Source organism: Mya arenaria, chromosome 12 (assembly GCF_026914265.1).
Source record: "Mya arenaria isolate MELC-2E11 chromosome 12, ASM2691426v1".
Lineage (NCBI taxonomy): Eukaryota > Metazoa > Mollusca > Bivalvia > Myida > Myidae > Mya > Mya arenaria.
The window spans coordinates 21867249-21888275 of record NC_069133.1 but is presented as its reverse complement, the minus strand read 5'-3'; the positions used below and the strand labels follow the sequence as shown (position 1 = coordinate 21888275).

The window sequence follows — 21027 nt, the reverse complement described above, 5'->3', positions numbered from 1 at the left end:
ATCTTTTTTAGTTTTTGCCTTTAAGTAAGCTAAGTTTGCGTTAATGTCTGGAAACCAGTAATATAAGACTGCTGACAAAAGATCAGATCGCAGTTTATCATATTTACGATCGAAAATTGATGATTTATCGCTAAAAGCGTTACTAAAGCATTAAGAAAAAATAATAGTGCAATTTTCGTTATTTTAGCAAACCATTGAGTTCTGTTCTGTTGTGTTTATCTTATATGGCTGAATCGAAGGCATCGATGCCCAAATCAGCCGATTCAGAGACAATTAGTGTCAAAACTGACAATCTTTGAGAGTGTAGCTTAATGAAAACACATTTCCGAGTAAAACGGGTTTCTATTGGATAAAGAATTATCTAAGAATTAGTTTAGCATGAAATCGTCAGACAGACTCAAAAGGAAAATCGCTATGCATGATTCAGCTGGCGCCGCGGTCCAAGTATTATGGCTCGCAACGGCAACGTGACCTCGAACTCGAACATTTGACTACCAATGCTGTGTTGTAGTTGAAAACATCCCTACGTATTCTTGACATTGCCATTAAGGGTTGACACCGAATACACATAGAATTTGAGTCTATCAAACCCACTTCATCGCCGTCCCAGCGGTTGAGGGGGTTGGGGTGGGGGAGGATATAATACCCCTAATGTCCCTAAACCATTTGCGGTTCCAATGTTCTTTACCTTCATGCGGTACTAAATGAACCAGAGCTATCACTTGATGTGATAAATATTCCCACCACACCACCTTCTTGTTATAAAAAGTATCACTGGGAGTGATGCATGCTCCTTGAATGGCTTACGTGGGTGAGATGGCATCACTGAAGTTAATGGTCGTCATGTTTATCAGCGTGTGTATACCACGTGATAAATCGCGTCATTAATGCTACGTCGGAAGGCAATATTAAATAAAACCTAGCGCAGTCTACGCCGCTTACGGAGCCTCACCTTCGGTCTTTAACCAGAGTTTGATTGAGAGTTAAGTTTCTTAAAACACTTCGACAAACCTTTTCACAATACGGTCGTCTGACGGAGCACTGTCAAAACATTATTTTTGGAAACAGGTTTGTCGAAGTGTTTGATGAAACTAATCACCTTATCAAACTTCGGTAATAAAACGAAGGCGGGGCTATTAAAGCGGCATAGACTACCCTTTGTTTTATTTAAAATGGTGTAGTAAAGGAAACGTTATCTTTGATTTAAGTCTTTGTTTTTAGCAAATTTATCACGTGGTATACATACACTGTTTATGTACATTTAAAGTCCGACAATACCTCGAAGTTATCGAGAGAAGTAAAATTAGACGTCAACAGACGACATGTCGAGTCCGTCGAGTGAGTATTATCGGCCTTTACTAGCTCGTATTGACAATTCAATGCTTGTTTTGAGGAAATACTGTATTTGCCGATTTTGAGATCCATCTGATGTCCGAGTCGCTTTAAGATGTTTTTTGGTAGGCTCATTGATAAGATGACCCAATATACCGACCAATTAGCTGATTCAAGTGGAAATACAGAAACAAGCTCTGACAAAAACGAAACTTGAAGTAGTAAAGTCCAATACATCAGTATCAACAAAAAGATAAAATGGCCCTCGATGACAATGGGACCATATTACTAACGCGAGGATATACTGGAATGCCTTGGAGAATTTGTGAAGAATTTCTCTGCACTAGACTGGTTTGCTGACAAGGGCAGGTGAATTTCCCTGTGCTACAAGGCACCCGCCAAGTAGGAGCGAATATAGCACTGCAGGCAACAACAACAACAACAAGGTTCATTACAGCCCCATTTTCTCTGTCCATCAATGAGCAAACTTGTTAGATTTTTCAGCCACATGTATGTTTGACACGGACATATTTTAACCCTGACCTCGAAGCGTGACCTTTACCTTTGAGGTACGGACATGGGTCTTGTCGGCGATACGCCACCTCATAACGGTGAACCTTCATTTATTTTATTTTTTAATGCTATACTGCATGGTCAAGATACAGCCCGGGTTCAGGATCATTTTAACCTTTGACCTCTAAGGGTGACATTGACCATTAAGGTACAGACATGAGTCTTGGCCACGACACCTCATCAATGTAAACCTTCATGGCATGTTTTTTTTAAATCCTTTAATGATCCCTTTTAGACATAAAAAGTTTCAAATGATAATAAAGGGCAATAACTCTAAAAATACCAAACAAAGATACTGTTTCTTTTGCACAGCACTTCTAATCAAGTCATTGTGTGTACATTTTATCAAATCATGACGCAGCAACTGCTTACAAGAAGGAATCTTGACAAACTTTGATACAATAATTCCAGATGTTACATCTTGGCTTGATTCAAAATGCAATAACACGGTTAGTTGCTATAATACTATCCGTTTGCAACTTCGAGTCCAAAATATTTGCAAGTAGGGTTAAAAAACAGTGAGAAGCAAATGTAATCGCTCAAGCCAGTTTCAAAGGCCTTTTAATCCATAATTCAATAAAACAGGAGACGAACATGCAGATTTTGCATTGCTTTATTTCAAGTTTTGTAGGTAAGACACAAGCAACAGTAAAATAAAGTAAAAGTTTGGTACTTTACTGCATACAAGTCAGGGAGAACCATGTCTGTGACCCATGACTGGTGGGGACAGTTGTGTAACAATATCAAAATATAAAATCAAAGTGACAACATGCTACAACAAAATTATGTCAATGAAAATTGAAATGAAATAAAATTAAAAGTAAAATGATTGCAAAACGGAAATGATAAATAGTTGGTGTTTTTCGGTGTATAATGACTCTTCGATGACATTGATTAGTGAAGCACTTTTCTTAGGTATATTGCATTCCCTGTAATAATGAAGATGAACAAATGATATATGGAAAGTACACACTAATATAAATGATACATGCACATGAAGACACATGATCACAAAGTAAATGACAGCTCAAGATGACACGGTTTCTCAAATGACGCATGAATATGACACACTTGTACAAATGACAGCTGAAGATGACACAGTTTCTCAAATGACACATGAATATGACACACTTGTACAAATGACAGCTGAAGATGACATGGTCTCACCAGTGATGCATGACGGTGACATTAAGAGCACAACGCATAATAGTATGAATGATGCAATGTCACAAAGACACATAAAGATGGTAGATGACGATGACACAATTAGTAAATGAAGCTGATATATTAGTTGAAATGACTCATTACATAAGGTACATGAAGATGACACAGCTGTAGAAATGATACATGAAGATGACACAGCTGTAGAAATGATACATGAAGATGACACAAATGATACATGAAGATGACGCAGCTGTAGAAATTATACATGAAGATGACACAGTGATACACATGAATATAACACAGGGCACAAATGAAGCAAGAAGATGACAAAATGGTGAAAATGATGCATGAAGATGACATAATGGTGAAAATGATGCATGAAGATGACATAATGGTGAAAATGATGCATGAAGATGACACCACGGTGAAAATGATGCATGAAAATGACACCACGGTGAAAATGATGCATGAAGATGACACCATGGTGAAAATGATGCATGAAGATGACACCACGGTGAAAATAAAGCATGAAGATGACACCACGGTGAAAATGATGCATGAAGATGACACCACGGTGAAAATGATGCATGAAGATGACGCCACAGTGAAAATGATGCATGAAGATGACACCAAGGTGAAAATAAAGCATGAAGATGACACCACGGTGAAAATGATGCATGAAGATGACACCACCATGAAAATGATGCATAAAGATGACACCACCGTGAATATGAAGCACGAAGATGATACCACTGTGAAAATGGAGCATGAAGATGACAACACAGTGAAAATGATGCATGTAACTGACATAATGATGCATGAAGATGACACCATGATGAAAATGATGCATGAAGATGACACCACTGTGAAAATGATGCATGAAGATGACACCACCATGAAAATGATGCATAAAGATGACACCACCGTGAATATGAAGCACGAAGATGATACCACTGTGAAAATGGAGCATGAAGATGACAACACAGTGAAAATGATGCATGTAACTGACATAATGGTGAAAATGATGCATGAAGATGACACCATGGTGAAAATGATGCATGAAGATGACACCACTGTGAAAATGATGCATGAAGATGACACCACCGAGAAAATGATGCATGAAGATGACACCATGGTAAAAATGATGCATGAAGTTGACACCATGGGGAAAATGATCCATAAAGATGACACTATAATGAAAATGATACATGAAGATGACACCATTGTGAAAATGACACATGAAGATGACACCATGGTGAAAATGATGCGTGAAGATGACACCACGGTGAAAATGATGCATGAAGATGACACCATGGTGAATATAATGCATGAAGATGACACTACGGTGAAAATGATGCATGAAGTTGACACCATGGGGAAAATGATCCATAAAGATGACACTATAATGAAAATGATACATGAAGATGACACCATTGTGAAAATGACACATGAAGATGACACCATGGTGAAAATGATGCGTGAAAATGACACCATGGTAAAAATGATGCATGACGATGACACTATGGTGATTATAATGCATGAAGATGATACTACAGTGAAAATGATGCATGACGATGACACTATGGTGAATATAATGCATGAAGATGACACCATGGTGAAAATGATGCATGACAGTGACACTATGGTGATTATAATGCATGAAGATGATACTACAGTGAAAATGATGCATGACGATGACACTATGGTGAATATAATGCATGAAGATGACACCATGGTGAAAATGATGCATGACGATGACACTATGGTGAATATAATGCATGAAGATGACACCATGGTGAAGATGACGCATGACGATGACACTATGGTGAATATAATGCATGAAGATGACACCACGGTGAAAATGATGCATGACGATGACACTATGGTGAATATAATGCATGAAGATGACACCATGGTGAAAATGATGCATGAAAAAGACACCATGGTAAAAATGATGCATGACAGTGACACTATGGTGATTATAATGCATGAAGATGATACTACAGTGAAAATGATGCATGACGATGACACTATGGTGAATATAATGTATGAAGATGACACCATGGTGAAAATGATGCATGAAAATGACACCATGGTAAAAATGATGCATGACAGTGACACTATGGTGATTATAATGCATGAAGATGATACTACAGTGAAAATGATGCATGACGATGACACTATGGTGAATATAATGCATGAAGATGACACCATGGTGAAAATGATGCATGAAGATGACACTATGGTGAATATAATGCATGAAGATGACACCATGGTGAAAATGATGCATGACGATGACACTATGGTGATTATAATGCATGAAGATGATACTACAGTGAAAATGATGCATGACGATGACACTATGGTGAATATAATGCATGAAGATGATACTACAGTGAAAATGATGCATGACGATGACACTATGGTGAATATAATGCATGAAGATGATACTACAGTGAAAATGATGCATGACGATGACACTATGGTGAATATAATGCATGAAGATGACACTACGGTGAAAATGATGCATGAAGTTGACACCATGGGGAAAATGATGCATGAAGAAGACAACTTTGGTATAAAATGGTGAATGAGATGACAAAATGATGAAAATGACACATTGGTGAATATAATGCATGAAGATAACACAATGGTGAAATGATGCATGAAGATGACACCAAGGTGAAATGATGCATGAAGATAGCACAAAGGTGAAATGATGCAAGAAGATGACACCAAGGTGAAATGATGCATGAAGATGACAATGCTGGTGAAAATGATTGTACTAATTATGCAAGATGACAAATGGTAGATGATGAATCAATTTACAGTAGTACAAATGATGCATGAAAATGAGGCAGTGGTATCAACGATACACCAAGATGACACAGTGGTTTGAAATACACATGAAGATGACACAATGACAAGCATGAAGATGACTATGGTAAAAATGAATCATGTATAGCATTATGATGGCACAATTATACTATAACAATTTAAGACTGTATCAGGCACTGTAATCAAAATTACTACAATTTGTTCAGATATTTTACAGTTTGGGCTGGTGGCTATTTTACTTTAGTCGAGGTGTATGCAGATGACACAATGATGTTCATAAAATGAGAGGATATGGTAGAATGATACAGATTAAGGGTGAAAATGTTAAATGGAATTTAATTCAAATGATACGGGTGAAACACCAAAATGTCCCCATAGTGGAACAAGCTTGGGGATCATGCAAAATGAAGCAAGGAAATGAAACAATGATAGTGAAAGCAAATAAAAAATTGGATACTTATCAAATGAAATGGTAACGGTCCATTGAATAAATGAAATAATACAAAGATACAAATGATTTTGAAAATATCCAATACTGAATAAAATGGAACACATTTATGGTTGTATAGTGAATTAAAAAGGATTAACTTTTTTTAAGAAGAAAACACATGAATGAGCAATTAAGCAGCTGCCTTGATAGATTTAATTCAAACAAATGATAACTGCCTGCTTCGACAACTGAGATTTTAGATTCCAAAAATGATTTGAATCACCAATTTCATCCAGCAAATTTAGATTCTAAATCTCTGGAGTCAGGCCCAGGCAAGACCAATTCAAATAACATATTACTTATTTTAATGATATAAATTAAAACTCTACTTTCAAATTTACTTATGACAAAGTAAAACATTAAGTTTAACATCTCCACTCAGATATATAATGTACTCCCTAAAATTAATCTTGCATCCGTAGCCCTTTTCAAAGCTATGCAAAGAACCATAGCATATTGGCGTCACTTCAAACTTTAGACACATCTCCACATGATATGTGCAATACTTGTGATAGATGAAAATTAAGCATACATGCCCTTACACAGAAGGAAAGTTTATCTTCATACTTCTAACTTTTCCAATTGTTAACATGATGTGGGATTCATACAAAAAATTCAAACCCACTCTACTAAGACTTCTTTTGAGGGAGAACATTTTAATAATATGAGAATTACTATAACATTGTTTAGGTACACATAAGTTCAATCATACAGCTACAGTTACTAACCGCAGATAAAAATAAATATGCTTGTTATCTACATATAATCAGACTAAACAACTATTTACAAAGATTTTTTAAAAGCTTCTGTAATTTCACTATAGTGAATGTATCTCTTTTGGACTAGTGAATTTATACTTATATAAAATGATCTACATGTATACAAACATTGAAGAATTACTTAAATATAAATCATATATTTCCAAATACATATCAGTTATTTGCCTATATAATATATTAAGAACAATTATCACGCTATCCATTATGCACACTGACATCAGAACAAAAATAAAAATGTTTTTTTTTTGTTTTTAAAATACTTAATGGTTTACTTGCACTTGGTCAAAGGACTATCTTGTTGATTTCATTTTCCTGTTTAAAGGCAATTTCATCTCATATATGCAGGTTTTGAAAGCACTTGTCAACAACTTTAGAGAAGAAAAATAATTCAATATCACTTCGATCTCATCACTTACATATTTCCACATCATGATATATTAGTTTCAGAACTGGTAAAACTTGCATGTATGTGCGCAAATGAATGCTAAAATGTATAATATGTAATATATAAGTTAAAACATTCATCAAAAAGATAAACTTCACACACATAGCACATGACACAAGCATTGCTATCAACAAGTGTCCATCTCTATGCCATCAAATCCCGAGACAAAACCATCATCCTGACTTTCTTGTTTCACTGGTCTATCGAGTAGCTCTTCCTTAATATGAACAGAAACATCCACAGGCTCCTGTTTGATTGAGAAACTATGACCAGCATTAGCAGAGCTGGATAAACCCATTTCAGTCTTGATGTCAAGGGGGTACTTGAATGGCCCAGTTTTAAGATCAGGGGTGAGGGTTACACTGGGTGACGTGGATGTCTGGCTGTGCTCATCATCAGCGTCCGATGTCAGGTGCTCCATATGTTCGTCAGAGCACAAGGATAGACTGTCATCATCTTCATCGGCTTCCAGGTAAGCGAGGCTGCAAACAGCAACATAAGAATAAACCACTGAATTAAAATAACTGTTTACCTTATCTGCACCAAATACAAAATTACTAGAATTCTGCGAATTGGATATGTCAACTTCCAGGAATAGAAAAGATAAGCACGATTTTAAACATTGATTGCTTCCCCTTTTTTGACCATGACCATTTTGTGTAATAGTTGCTGTTGAAAAGTTATTCAGGGATATTCTATTTAAACACATAATTGCCTTTAACCCCTTGGTTATATGTTTTACTGAAATAGCCCTCATTGGAAATGTCCAAAAGAGTTCTAGAAGAGGTCACAATGTCAAACAACCAAGTAGTTTACAACAAAAACTCTTACCTAGGGAGTTGTTTCTCGTTGCCAGTGGGAGGATCCCACTGGTGAAGTAGACGTCTCCATGACCGGACTTGACTGTCCCAGGAGCGACGACTTGTCTTGATGTACTTGTTTGGAGTTTTTGGGTGAACTCCTCGAACTCTCTTTTTTCTGAAGATGAAAGTATAAAAGTTTATTTCTTTGTATTGCTAACTTATACTCATTTCAGAGCATCTCATGGGCAAGTTTTATTTATAATCATGACCTCTATGAACAAGGCTTTCTATCTAGAGATCTTAGGGCCAAAATAATATTAAATAGAAGTATCTGGCCACATTTTGTATTGAAAATCCATAAAAGACTATTCTTAAATGAACACAATTTACCAAAATCTAACAAAATTAAGGGAACTTCCTCCACAAAGATGATGTCAATAGGTGGAGTCAATTTATATGTAATAATATGATTAAGATTCTTTTAAATATAATAGATGACACAACAAAACATTTCTTCGTGATTTATTTATAGATTACCAGGTAAGTCAATTTTGCCTTTATTAAAAAGTCCCTTTCACCAACAAATTCCGGTTTGGAAGAACCCCTGGCCAATTCCCCAAAAGCAGAAAGACATTTAAGACCAAATGGCCTTATGTCAAATTCCATTGAATACAGCAATGTTTGTTTAGAAAAATTGATGCAAACCACTAGTGAGAATCCGGCTTTTTTGTCCAGAAGTCGAATTTCGATGACTGAGAACAGAACAGAACAGTCAATAAAGTTTAACCTACTTTTCCACAATGACTCTGTATCTGTCATAGGCAACTGTGTTCTTGCCGTAATCGGTGTCCTTCTGTCTGCGTGCAAGAATTCGCTCATCTGTCTCCCACTCTACCAGCCTGTAATATATTATGTTGAAGAAATCCAAGAAAATGTTTAATAGAACCATAAAAATGTTTCAAAGTAACCACATACAGAAATGGTGTATTGTCATCAGTTGTGGTGTTCAAGGGACTTGACACTATCGGGTATTATCATAAATTTGTGGTGTTAAGGACTTGACACCAGACAATACAATTGCAAGTAAAAAGAAAACCGTTCTAAACTTGCATAAAATCCATATTGTTGTGTACAAACCATTTGAATCTTACTTTCACATCGCTAATAACACATGTAGCTCTCTTAGTTTTTGCGCAATTATCTCCTTCAAAATTTACTGGGTTTGTCTACCACGTAAATACCAGAAAAATAGCTTTGGTATATGTATTAATCATGTGACCTTCACATGCTAAATACACTCACTATAAACTTGGGAACTGTAATGCGCTAACAGATAAACTGAGCTGAGACAGCGGCAAAATATTCTTTATACTCCAGTAAAGTGATGTACTATCAGCCTCATGCTAGCTCATATAACGAGTTCTAGGCTCGTTTTGAGGACATATTGTAATTGCTGATTTTGGGACCATCTGGTGTCGAGTCCCTTTAATACAGAAACATAACACCATTATCTTGATCATCAAATTTCAGCAGTTACATGTATGAATAAAACATATTATTAAATAGTCGACAAAGTATTAATATAGTAGTTTTCATATTCTCAGACACACCCAATTAAACGTCTGCATACACCTCTTATTCATCTAATGCAAACTTTATTGTTGACGTAACCAGACTAGAACATACTGTTTCTTTGGTGTCTTTGGTTTATCCAGGACTTTATTGGGGACATCATTTTTCTGCTCATCCTGAACTTCTCCTTTCTTCTCCGCTAACTTCTCTCTCAAGTCTGCTACCCCTTCGCGCTGACGCTTGTTAAGCCTCTCTCTCAGGTCCAGCTTTCGTCTTGACCTAAACCAATACATAGGGTTGTTATCATATAATAGCATACAGAGAAATATGATAGTTCTTATTACTGTGAAATCATTAATGTTCGTGGTTTTCGTGGGTTGGGTGAACCACGAAATTTCATGCCAACGAATATAAATGATTTCACAGTATATGGAATTTATTCCCTTTCCTTTAGGGTCATAAAAAACACAAGGGTGACTACTCTTCTAGATGTTCAACACGTTATGACCGAAACAAAATGGTAATGAACAGACTAACAAACTGAAAGTATGATTACTGTATTCAGAAAACGGGAAAACTTTTTCTTCTTCACAGGACATTGCGACAGGTAAACAAGTTTACCTGGCGCACCAAATTTTTACCTGTCGCAATGTTACAAACAGTATTCAGTTACATCAGTCTAAACCTTGATTTAAAGCCTCTTTTTTAAATAAGTTTTGTAATTCCCCATTTTAACAGGTTTAGATCTTTTTGGTTAGATTTGTCCTACAGTACTATAATAAATTACAAAGCTAAACATCATGTAAAAAAATCAATATTCGGATCTTATGTCAATTTTTTTTCTTCCCTTGCCCCCCCCCCCCACCTCATATCTGGTTCGTCTACCCATGGAACAGCTAGATCTTACTCTTTTAATTCATCTTTAAATTAAAGATACAGTACGGTTATAAAATGTAATGAATTGTACTACAAGTCAAACTCAGGCACAACATTTATGCAAAAACGAAAGTAGAGTTCTTGTTATTGGCAATGTTAAACAGAGCGGAAAGAAAGTCAGCTTGGTATTTAAATTAACACGATTGCCGGGAACCACTTCGCCGAAAATAAATACATACGGAATTTTGTGATTTCCGAACATTTCCGTAAAATAAAAGTAGTACGAGCTGAAATCGGAACCTTACGCGTTTTATCGGCTTTTACGGAAACATGTCGAAACGGGGTTTACAAATAGTGATACATGGATTAACACGCTAAATAATCATGATATAATAGTTAAAAATAACTCTGAACATTTATTTAGAAACTGAAAGTAAATTTTCCGAAAATTAAACGGTGCTGACTTTATTTTTTCACCGGACATTGTGACCGACAAAAACAAAAGTTTCCGTCGGTCAAAATGAAAATATACCGGACATGTCCGATGGACATTCGCATTGTCTGCTGTATTCCTTTGGGAGCATTAAAGAGAAAGTATCAAGAGCAGTGATCTTCCAATTGGTTCGGCCTCAACTTGGCGATAATAAATTGCATTTGGTCATAAGATATCATTGTTTCAACAGGCTAGTTGTTGTTCTTCATTCCTCTCGTTATTTATTGTCAAAGAACAATTGTACTATTGATAATCCGTTAGTTGAGTGGAGCCGATTATCGATAGTCGTTCTGGACCAATTCTGAACACTGATCAAGAGTAACTTTCACAGAAAAAGTAGGTTTTATATGAAATATTTCTATAGTATAAATAACAAGGCAGAACCGTGTGTTAAGAGACTGTCAAATATGAGCAAGTGAAAACCCTTCAGTATTTTTTATCCTTCAGTATTTTTTATGCTTACCTTTCCTGCGTGATTGATGTGTTGTCCATCTCCGCTGACCAGTCTAGCCTCTGTTCAATGTACTTTTTACCCCCTTCTGGTGTCCACCTGCAACACAAGACTTGTTTTATCTAATAGAAACTACGACACATTGGCAATGCCAACAGTTACCGGTACATGTGGTGATGGTAATTCAGTAGTCTTGTGAAAGAAATTAGCAATACAATGTTAAAAAAATAGATACAAAAACAACAAATTTTAAGCTCCTTTAAATTAATAATAACAGTCTCACTGTCCATTTCAGGTCATATATATACATATATGTATTATTTGAATTTGAGTCAGTGCTTTATTCCTGTGAATTTCTTACACTGGATTGATAAATCTACATATATTAATGGAAAGAATAACATTATTTTTTTCATATAATTAATTACACAATACTTACGCTTCATTTGGCAGAGGGGGAAAATCTTCCTGCTTCATAGAAACCTCTGGTTCCAGAAATCTAATGAAAAATAAAGAGCTATGATAATAACAGTTTAAAGGTTTGAAAAAGGAATGTATTGGATTTGATCCATCTTTAAATAGATTCCATTTCTTGAACACATCATTCAAATGTTTACACATGTTCTTTTTCCTGCTTCATAGAAACCTCTGGTTCCAGAAATCTAATGAAAAATAAAGAGCTATGATAATAACAGTTTAAAGGTTTGAAAAAGGAATGTATTGGATTTGATCCATCTTTAAATAGATTCCATTTCTTGAACACATCATTCAAATGTTTACACATGTTCTTTTTCCAATTAATAATCACTTTATGAACCTCTATCGTGATTGAACCCATCTTTTTGAACTTGGTTAAAACAGTATGCAGGAATCGAGGGTGGTACCTGGTACACAAACATTGCATATGTGTCATTATTCAGTATGAAGACTGGCATATTTGCTTCATAGGAATTCAGTAGCGAATAATGGCGTTATCAATACACAAATGGGATATGCCGGATAATTGTTAGATAACATTAATTGACCAAAAATTTGGTTTCAAGTTATTGTTAAATGTTAATTTGTACACACAAGTTATCCCTTTCAGATTTAAGGCTGTTAAAATGCCTGGGCTGTACAATGCACCATACAATACCTTTTGCGCCTTGCCTCTCTTGCATTCTGTTGTCTTCTTGATGTCTCCTCCCTAAGAGGGCTTCTAAGTGGACTTAGTGGTCCATTTCTATCATATCTGTCATTGGAACTGAAATAATATCTACATGTACAGGGTTCGAATTTAACTTTGAGGAGCACTCGCAAAATTTTGCGAGTGCATTTTGAGGCAACTCGCAAAATGAAAAATCAACTTGCAATTTTATAATTTGCTTTATTCCCTTATAATATTGTCAGTATCAATCTTACTTGACTCGACTACTAGAACTTGTTGATGGCTTATTCAATTTGGGGGGTACGAAAAGACTCATCAGATGCTGGCCACTTTTTGATAACAAAGCTGTCCAATAATTTGACATTGTTCACTTTGTATATTTACCCTCGCCATCGGGTAATACCGATTCGGCAAGCACGCTACACATTTCATTAAGTATTAAAAACAATAGCATAATAAATTTAAAGTAAATAAAGCAACAGTAAATGTAGCGTCTATACTTAGACAGTTGGGCGGAAATATATACAAAGGTTGATGGGGTTTACATATAGTGCGCGAAAGAGCTAAATTTATCCAATTATTGAGCTAGGTGATTACGTCATTTGTATTCACTTTGTATTATGCACGCCTCGGAGCATCCCGGAAAGATTCGAGATAAAACTCTATTCCATATTTGTTCTATTTTTGAAAACTTACTTGAGCGTGACTTTGTACTGTCTCCTTTATACTGGTAGTGTAAACATGCCATTTATAGTCTGTTTACACTCGACTACGTAGCGGAGTTAATTTCATGTTTATTCTACTTTCCTTTTAATACTTTGTGGTCTAGAAAAAGCCACTCGCAGAATTTTGCGAGCTTGAATAAAAGTCACTCGCAATTTGCAAATGTCGCTCGCATTTTGCGAGTATGCGAGTCTAAATTCGAACCCTGATGTAAAACACAGCAGTATGACACATTAAATCTTTGAACAGTATTTGCCCCTCAACAGAGTTCTGAAATTAGGCCCCAATTAATTTATGAGATGTTGACTGTGGTGGGATTAGTGACAAGCATCTTTAAAGAAATCTGACAGGGTTCTTTCCTAGTCCAAATAATTGTTCGTTGACGGATTTTTTTTAGATTTTTGATATGGCAAATCCTTCACGTACAGTGATTGTTTTCACTTTTTTGTGAAACAGCCCATGCCTTTTCTTTTGTGAAATTTTAGGGCTTTAAAGTTCAAAATTGTGAAAATTAACAAAACATTAAAATCTTAATTCTGAAATACAGTTGTATTATACTCGTACATACAGCCTGATTTAGTGTCTGTATAGACATTAAAATGAAAATAAACAACAATGAAACTTAGATAATTCCATATTTATTAAATGCAAAGAGTTACAGATAAATGTCATCTGATTAAAGGCGGCAAATATTGTAGGTGTACAGGCAGCGTGGATCTTTTATAAAAAATTCTGATAATACTTGACATTTTGCAGATAAATCTCAAATTGTTTACAAATTTTGATGTGTCATTTTGCTCGGCGTGACCGAGCGCTTTACTTAGGAGCGTGCGTCTACTCGATCGGGTATCGATAAAAGCTGTCATACGGTATTCTATATGTATGCGAATTCGCAATCACTGATCGGTAAATATTTCCACTAAAATCTAAGTTTTACACAACTTTTACACCGATTTAATAAAAAAAACAAAAAACACTTTGTTCACAAGTTGCTCTTGGGAATTGTGAATTTTTCTTCATATTTTTGTGAATTTAGCGGTTTTTTGGCGATTGTGAAAAGGCTGATATTCGGCGTCAAATTGTTAGTAAAAAATCACTGACGTACAAATTGTTTAGTATCAAAAATGGGTAGTTGTTCCGATCAGGATTCCGGGTTAAAGCATATAGCATCTATAAAATATCATAAAAACAAGAAATATTACCAATAAATGTTATTTTATATTAGTTCCGTACACAAAAAATAAATATTCAACTTATAATTATGAGTTTGACGGCTTTTCTTCATTTCATTCTGTCAAAACAACGATATATACATGAAGGGCACCTGCTGGCACAGTTTTAAATCGCTCGGAACATTTCGGCCATGGCCGAGTTGTTACGATTGTGTAACAAGGTCCATCTTGAAGCTTTGTCGGAGGAGGCCGAGTTATTACGATTGTATCGAGTTGTTCCCCTTCGCATAATTGTTTTCTATGTCAGTCAACTTTTGTTTTATTGGAAAGGTAAACAACTTGTTTTAATGCATTAAATGCTTGTTTAGTGCAAAATAACATTTCACTTACAGTACATGGTAAAATATGAATATAACTCTTTATGATCAATTTCAACCATAAAATACTTCACTTAAAACAATTTCAATATTTTTAAAACACCCCCTTTTGCACATTCCCGTTTAGACATTAGACTAGGTTCTTTCCTCGTTACATCTTTGGTCAGAAGTTCACCAATGTATGCAATTACAAAAATCCAAGCTGCAAAGATGAAAGCAAATCAAATGACTATAAAGTGTGATACAGAGAGGACATTTTGATAATTGAAACTTTTTTATTTCAATCATTGATACTTACATTGTCTTGATCCGTTGAACAAAATGACAAATGTAAAATGACGAAAATAAATCAGGGCTTACCGATCACTTCCAAATCTCCTTGATTTCCAAGGAAAACGTTTCTTTCCCGGACTATCATCTACTCTTTTATCGAGTGAAGACGTAGTAGACATGGTGCCCTGAATGACGATCTCTTGGTTTTAGAAGTTGATTTTCATGCAAGTAAACAGTGAAATGTACAAAAGCTTGTAAACATACTTCGCGCCAACTTAATGCGCATGCGCGAGATATACATGTACACTAAACTAAACACTGCAGTCTCATGAATATGCAAATAATTTCGCTAGAATTCATTAATTTAATCGAAATAATATATTAAAAAACTTTGGCATTTTGAACAAATACCAATTAATAAAGGCAAAATAACCTTATGTTTAAGTGATGTATATATTTTATTAAAAATATAGAGTCCTTTCTTATGCGGAGCAGAAGACAACAGCTGATTGGTCGAATGGTTGTTGTTTTTCAAACTGTCAGGCGGTGTAACTATGATATAGACTCATAAAAAGAACCAACATGGTGTGAAAAGGTGTTTTGGTAAACTGTCTTGAATAGAAATTCATAAGATCTTGCATATGTACCATCAAGTATTATTATTTTAGCATTTCATGCCGAGATAATGCAATTAACCATGGTTGTAGGCAGATAGCATAAGTCGCGAAAACAGGTGACAATGCTGGATACTTTTTTTTGACAGAACCAAAAGTAAAGGTTGTTGCTGGAGGAAACTTTCAAGTCTTACTTCTCTCTCCCATATCTAATCGAGGAAACAGTTGTCACTCTCCAGCGGGTATGGAACGTCTGTTTTATACCAACCATCCACTGAGGACCATTGCAACCAGTAACACCATACAGAATTTATCACCTAAAACGAAAAGATGTTCTTCAATAAACTCACCTATGACAAACCTGACGCTGAACCTCAGCGAACTCAGCACAGGAAGGTAAATATAGTAAAATCTTATATAGTTTGAATTTAAGCTGTTCCTGGAGGTTTTAAATATCTGAAGGGCACCAATTCTGCTGCCTCGATGTAAAGCACAAGGGCATCCCCTGACAACAAAGATGGAGCATCATGAGTTCATGTTCATCATCTTAAAGACTAATTCTTGTAACTGCCCTATTATTGACAACACAAAATTTTATTTCAGGTAAGAATGGTTGTCATATGGTGTGCCAAAATGCGGCAGATCAATCTGAAATATATGCCAATATTATTATCATTCTTATTAAAGAAAATCTCACCGTCTTACTTTCTATATATAAAATACTAACAAATTGAATAAATCTTGTCTACAGTCTTTGATATTTATCTCATTAATTGCAAAACATAGATTATCAATATTATTGAGAACAAATTTTACTTTCAACATCTATGTAAAATACTCACAAATTAAATAAATCTAATCTACAATATTCCATATTTTTATCTCTTTAATTGTAAAATATAGATTATGAATACAATTGTGAACAAATCTTATTTGCCTTATGAAAACATACTCACAAATTTGATAACTTTCATCAACAATCTTTGATTATTTTTCACAAATTTACATTTTGGACTTTTTATATTGACAGAAGGGCAGACAATGAGTCTGAATGATGATATTGTAAATTATGTTAAAAAAAAATACTCTAAAGACTAGGAGTATTTATTACTTTTTGTTACATGTTCTCTTTGTCTGGAATACTAAGAACTTTTGATCCAGCATCTACATGTTAAATGTGAAGTATTTCAAGTGTTGCAGTAAAAAATTGAAACATATGTGCTAATTTAGAATGCCATGTTTTTTTTATAATTTTAGAATATTCTGATCAAGATTGATATAGATTTATAATGATAACTCACTGTTGAATTTCTTTGTATTAAAAAAGGTGTGGTGATGGTGTAACATTTTGTATTTCATATATGGTTAGATGTTAAACATCATATATGTTCTAATTTCATTTTAGCACCTGTATTACATTGTCTTTATAATTTACCTCATTGTGTGGATGTTGGTCATGAATATGAGATGACAAACAGGTTGACTTGTCTTTAGTTTACTTTTTAGATGTTCAGACTTGTTTTTCAGTAATATAACAGTTGTTCACAATGTTTAATGTTTTAATGTATTAAGTTAATCTTTTTCAAAAATTAACCATACATGTACAGATCTTTGGTAGATGAAAACTGTGAAATGGCAATATTGTTAATCACTTTATGATTAATGGTAATACCAAGACACAAACTAAGTTAGATAGTATTTTATTTAGTGTATACAATACAACCAACTTATGTGCATCTGTATCCTGAATGTGGATTTTTTTAAATAAAATAAAAATTTGACTTGTATCCAATAATTGAAGTGAAAACTACAAAGTAAAATGGAGATATTATTGGATGGAGGAATTCTAAATGACTTGATTGATAAACTTAATAGGAATAATATGTAAGTTCCTGAGAAAATAACTACTTAAGAATGTCTCTAACTATGTTATAGATTCTGTTTGGTTATACTTCGTTTAAATTTTTTGATTATTGTTTTTTTTTCTAAATTTTCTGTGCTTATGATTATTTTTCCAATACCTTAAAAAAGTTGTTTCAGGTAAATGATATTATTAAGTTATTGTTACAAAGCTCTTACAATAAAATACAACTGGCATTATTTGACATGAGAATGAAGATTAGTGTTTTATTGTATTAATACAAACATGTCTTGGTTGTATAGATCTGTGAATTGCTTGCATATTTAAAAAAAGAACTTCAAAACAGTTTTGCATTTTTGATTTTCAGAGTGACTCCTCGAAGAAAGCTCTCCCTTTCAAACATTGAGACGCCTGATCCATCAGTCTGCCATGTCACTGAGAGATCTATATCAACTGAGTCAGGCATGTTTTCTTTATTATCATTTCGAAGTAGTTTTATCTTTTAATGTAGTTGACTTGTCTCTCAACATTCTCAATGATGCATTTTTCTCTGCTCCATTACCAAAATGTTGAAAAAAAGAACACTGCTCATTCTCGAGACATGATTACTTGATGATATATGATTTTATTCAATAGACTCTATGGGAAAAGCTATGTGCAAGTTTTAAGATACCGTTAGAGAGAAAAAAAGAAAAAAGTTTCTTATTCGATTATTTTTAAGAATTATTCATGGTTGTTTTTTAGGGACAAGACCTACACCATAAAAACATAAAATGTTCACATCATTTTTACGATTTTCTTTGAACATAAATTATTATGGTGGTTTTACAAAAATTTACTTGAGAACAATAATACATGTATTTAAGGGCTCTATAACCGCAACAATAAACTAGTTTTTCAAACAAATAAATTTCTAAAATCTCATTTTTCAGCAATGTGGAAATATAACAACACCTTGGCATTTGAACATAACCAAGTATCTGCTTTAAAAAATAATGGAAAAAAAACACACTTGTTTCTATTATATTGATGATCTTTGGAGGCAATTAGATCTATATAAAAGTTCTGAAATATTTTTGTTCTTGAAACTTATAAAAATGGTCTATATTTCAATAATAAATAATCAATTTTAAATTGATTTATTGCTTCAGAATGCCTTGTCCTGCATTTTATGGTGTTCTTTGTTCACAAGCTGTTGCCCACAGTCCATGTCTGTGTATGACCCCATCTGCTCCCTGTACTGGGTCAGGGGGTCAGTGTCTCCCCCTCTGGTGAAGGGATCAATAGATGTTACACTGGCGCACATTCCTTTACAGTCCATTCACTTCTCCCTAGTCTGTGGTCACTGAACCCTATCTCCCCAATGAGATAATGTACCATCATTGTTGTTTTTAACTTGGCCAGTTCATAATAGACCAGACTATGAGCTAAAGATGTCACTACAGTTTACTGCAAGGGTCAGACATGACATGATTATATAAGGCTAAAGTTATAGGCATGCTGTTTGAGTGCTCGCCGAATGGGTATAACCCGATGGCGAGGGTAAATAAACTCCCCCCCCCCCCATGCTGTTTGAATCAACAGCCATTCAATGAACATATGCCGTTTTTTATGATCAGTTTTAATGTTATAATATCAATTTTCTTATTTTATATCACATTCAGTACCTTGGTGACAGATGGCAATAAGGCACAATGTGCTTTTGTGCTGACTGCTAGTTTTTTGAAAAAAATGCTATTAAATTACTGGTGTTGAATTTTATTCATGGCTGTATGGAACGGATTAAAAGGCATTGGTTGAAATGAAATAGAAAGGAAACGCAAATTTATTCTTATCGATGAACTTTAATCTTAATCCTCAAAAAAAGGAATGAAAATGCATTTTTTGCCTTGTATGCTAAAATTGTTTATTTAAAACAGCAGTAAATTGATTTTGATCAAAACATGTTCCTGTGTTAAATGTACACATATTTTATGACCAAATTAATATTTTTTGCTTTTGCTTCTTATTCATATTTTTATGGCAGACTTCTTCAAAAAGCTTGGCTTCACCTATTTCATGCTTTCACAGAAAGCAGACGAAAACATCAGACAGGTGGTTTTCTGCAGAAAAGGGGCCATTTCTTTGTTTGCTTCAAGTTTGAGTATTGATTGTCCATGATGTTTGATAAAGGCTACACAATGGTGGATCTTGATTACATTGGAATGGGAACAAATACCTTCATAGTCTGTTCAATTATTGATTGTAAAGTTTCATAATCATTATTGATGCTAAATCAAACAGTGGCTTTACACATTTCAGCACAAAATGTTTGATAGATTTTATGTATTGGTGAGTCTTAATGAAATACCATTTGTTTAATCTAATTTATTATACAATTATTGCGAAACAAGTTATTACAACATTAGTACTCTTCTTGGCATGATGCATATTAAAGCGAGAGTGTGATCAGTGTGTTGTAAGGGAAACCAAAGTGCGTGGAGGAAAGCTTGTTGAAAAAGAACCAAAATTCACATGCGCCAGGGCAGGGAACCGTACCATGGTCGCGGGACTCACCTTGGTGTGATGCTTGTGTGCTAACCAGACAATGATAAAGTATCATTGCTAAAATGATACATGTTATAATGTATATGAAGTCCCTGACTTAACTGATAAGTTGATTTAAGCCCCTCGATTGGCAAATGAATGAGCAGTCCAAACCTGTATACAATATAATAAGTATGTTTGTCAAAAATGTGTTAAAGGACAGCAATTTGTTATTACCAAATCTTTATGATTGTATTTATATCAATCACCCTGTACATGACATAAGATTATGCTATATGGTTCCAATAAAAACATGACATGGGTTAAAAACAGGAATAGAAATGAATGCCTAAGTTTCATAAATATGTTGTCCATTTTAGTGTCATTTAAATTTTCCATATAAATAAATAACTGTTTTCCTCAAATAAATTTGTCAGGAGATAAAACTGTTGAATGATTGAGATGCACAACGCAATGCTGTCTGTATCAGTGAGATAATTAAGGGCCCATAATTACAA

The 21027-nt window shown here is 34.5% G+C and overlaps 2 protein-coding genes across 3 annotated transcripts in view; one reads left to right on the top strand and one right to left on the bottom strand.

Moving 5' to 3' along the window:
• Positions 1-2502: 2502 nt before the first annotated feature.
• Positions 2503-15772, bottom strand: LOC128212493 (histone RNA hairpin-binding protein-like). Its single transcript, XM_052917975.1, has 8 exons — positions 15596-15772; positions 12952-13059; positions 12256-12315; positions 11829-11915; positions 10111-10275; positions 9216-9323; positions 8453-8599; positions 2503-8103 (listed from the first exon to the last, which is right to left on the bottom strand). Exons 1-8 carry the CDS (start codon positions 15685-15687, stop codon positions 7749-7751), a joined length of 1122 nt encoding a protein of 373 aa, XP_052773935.1. The 5' UTR covers positions 15688-15772; the 3' UTR covers positions 2503-7748.
• A 235-nt stretch (positions 15773-16007) lies between these two features.
• LOC128212289 (M-phase inducer phosphatase 1-like) overlaps positions 16008-21027 on the top strand; it is a 37772-nt gene continuing 32752 nt past the window's right edge. The window contains exons 1-3 of one of the 2 annotated variants that reach the window (XM_052917665.1): positions 16008-16111; positions 16272-16518; positions 18351-18445. In XM_052917665.1, coding sequence (XP_052773625.1) covers positions 16367-16518; positions 18351-18445 — 247 coding nt within the window. In that variant the 5' untranslated portion in view covers positions 16008-16111; positions 16272-16366. The remainder of the gene's footprint in view (positions 16112-16271; positions 16519-18350; positions 18446-21027) is intronic. The other variant, XM_052917667.1, reaches the window with a different exon arrangement.

What these genes read in the sequence shown, in the direction of transcription:
- LOC128212493 (XM_052917975.1), bottom strand. Translation starts at nt 15,687, where the DNA reads ATGTCTACTACGTCTTCACTCGATAAAAGAGTAGATGATAGTCCGGGA. An exon ending in CCCCCTCTGCCAAATGAAGC is followed by an intron (nt 11,916 to 12,255) that starts GTAAGTATTGTG and finishes CTTGTGTTGCAG; the next exon opens with GTGGACACCAGAAGGGGGTA. An exon ending in ACATCAATCACGCAGGAAAG is followed by an intron (nt 10,276 to 11,828) that starts GTAAGCATAAAA and finishes GTATTGGTTTAG; the next exon opens with GTCAAGACGAAAGCTGGACC.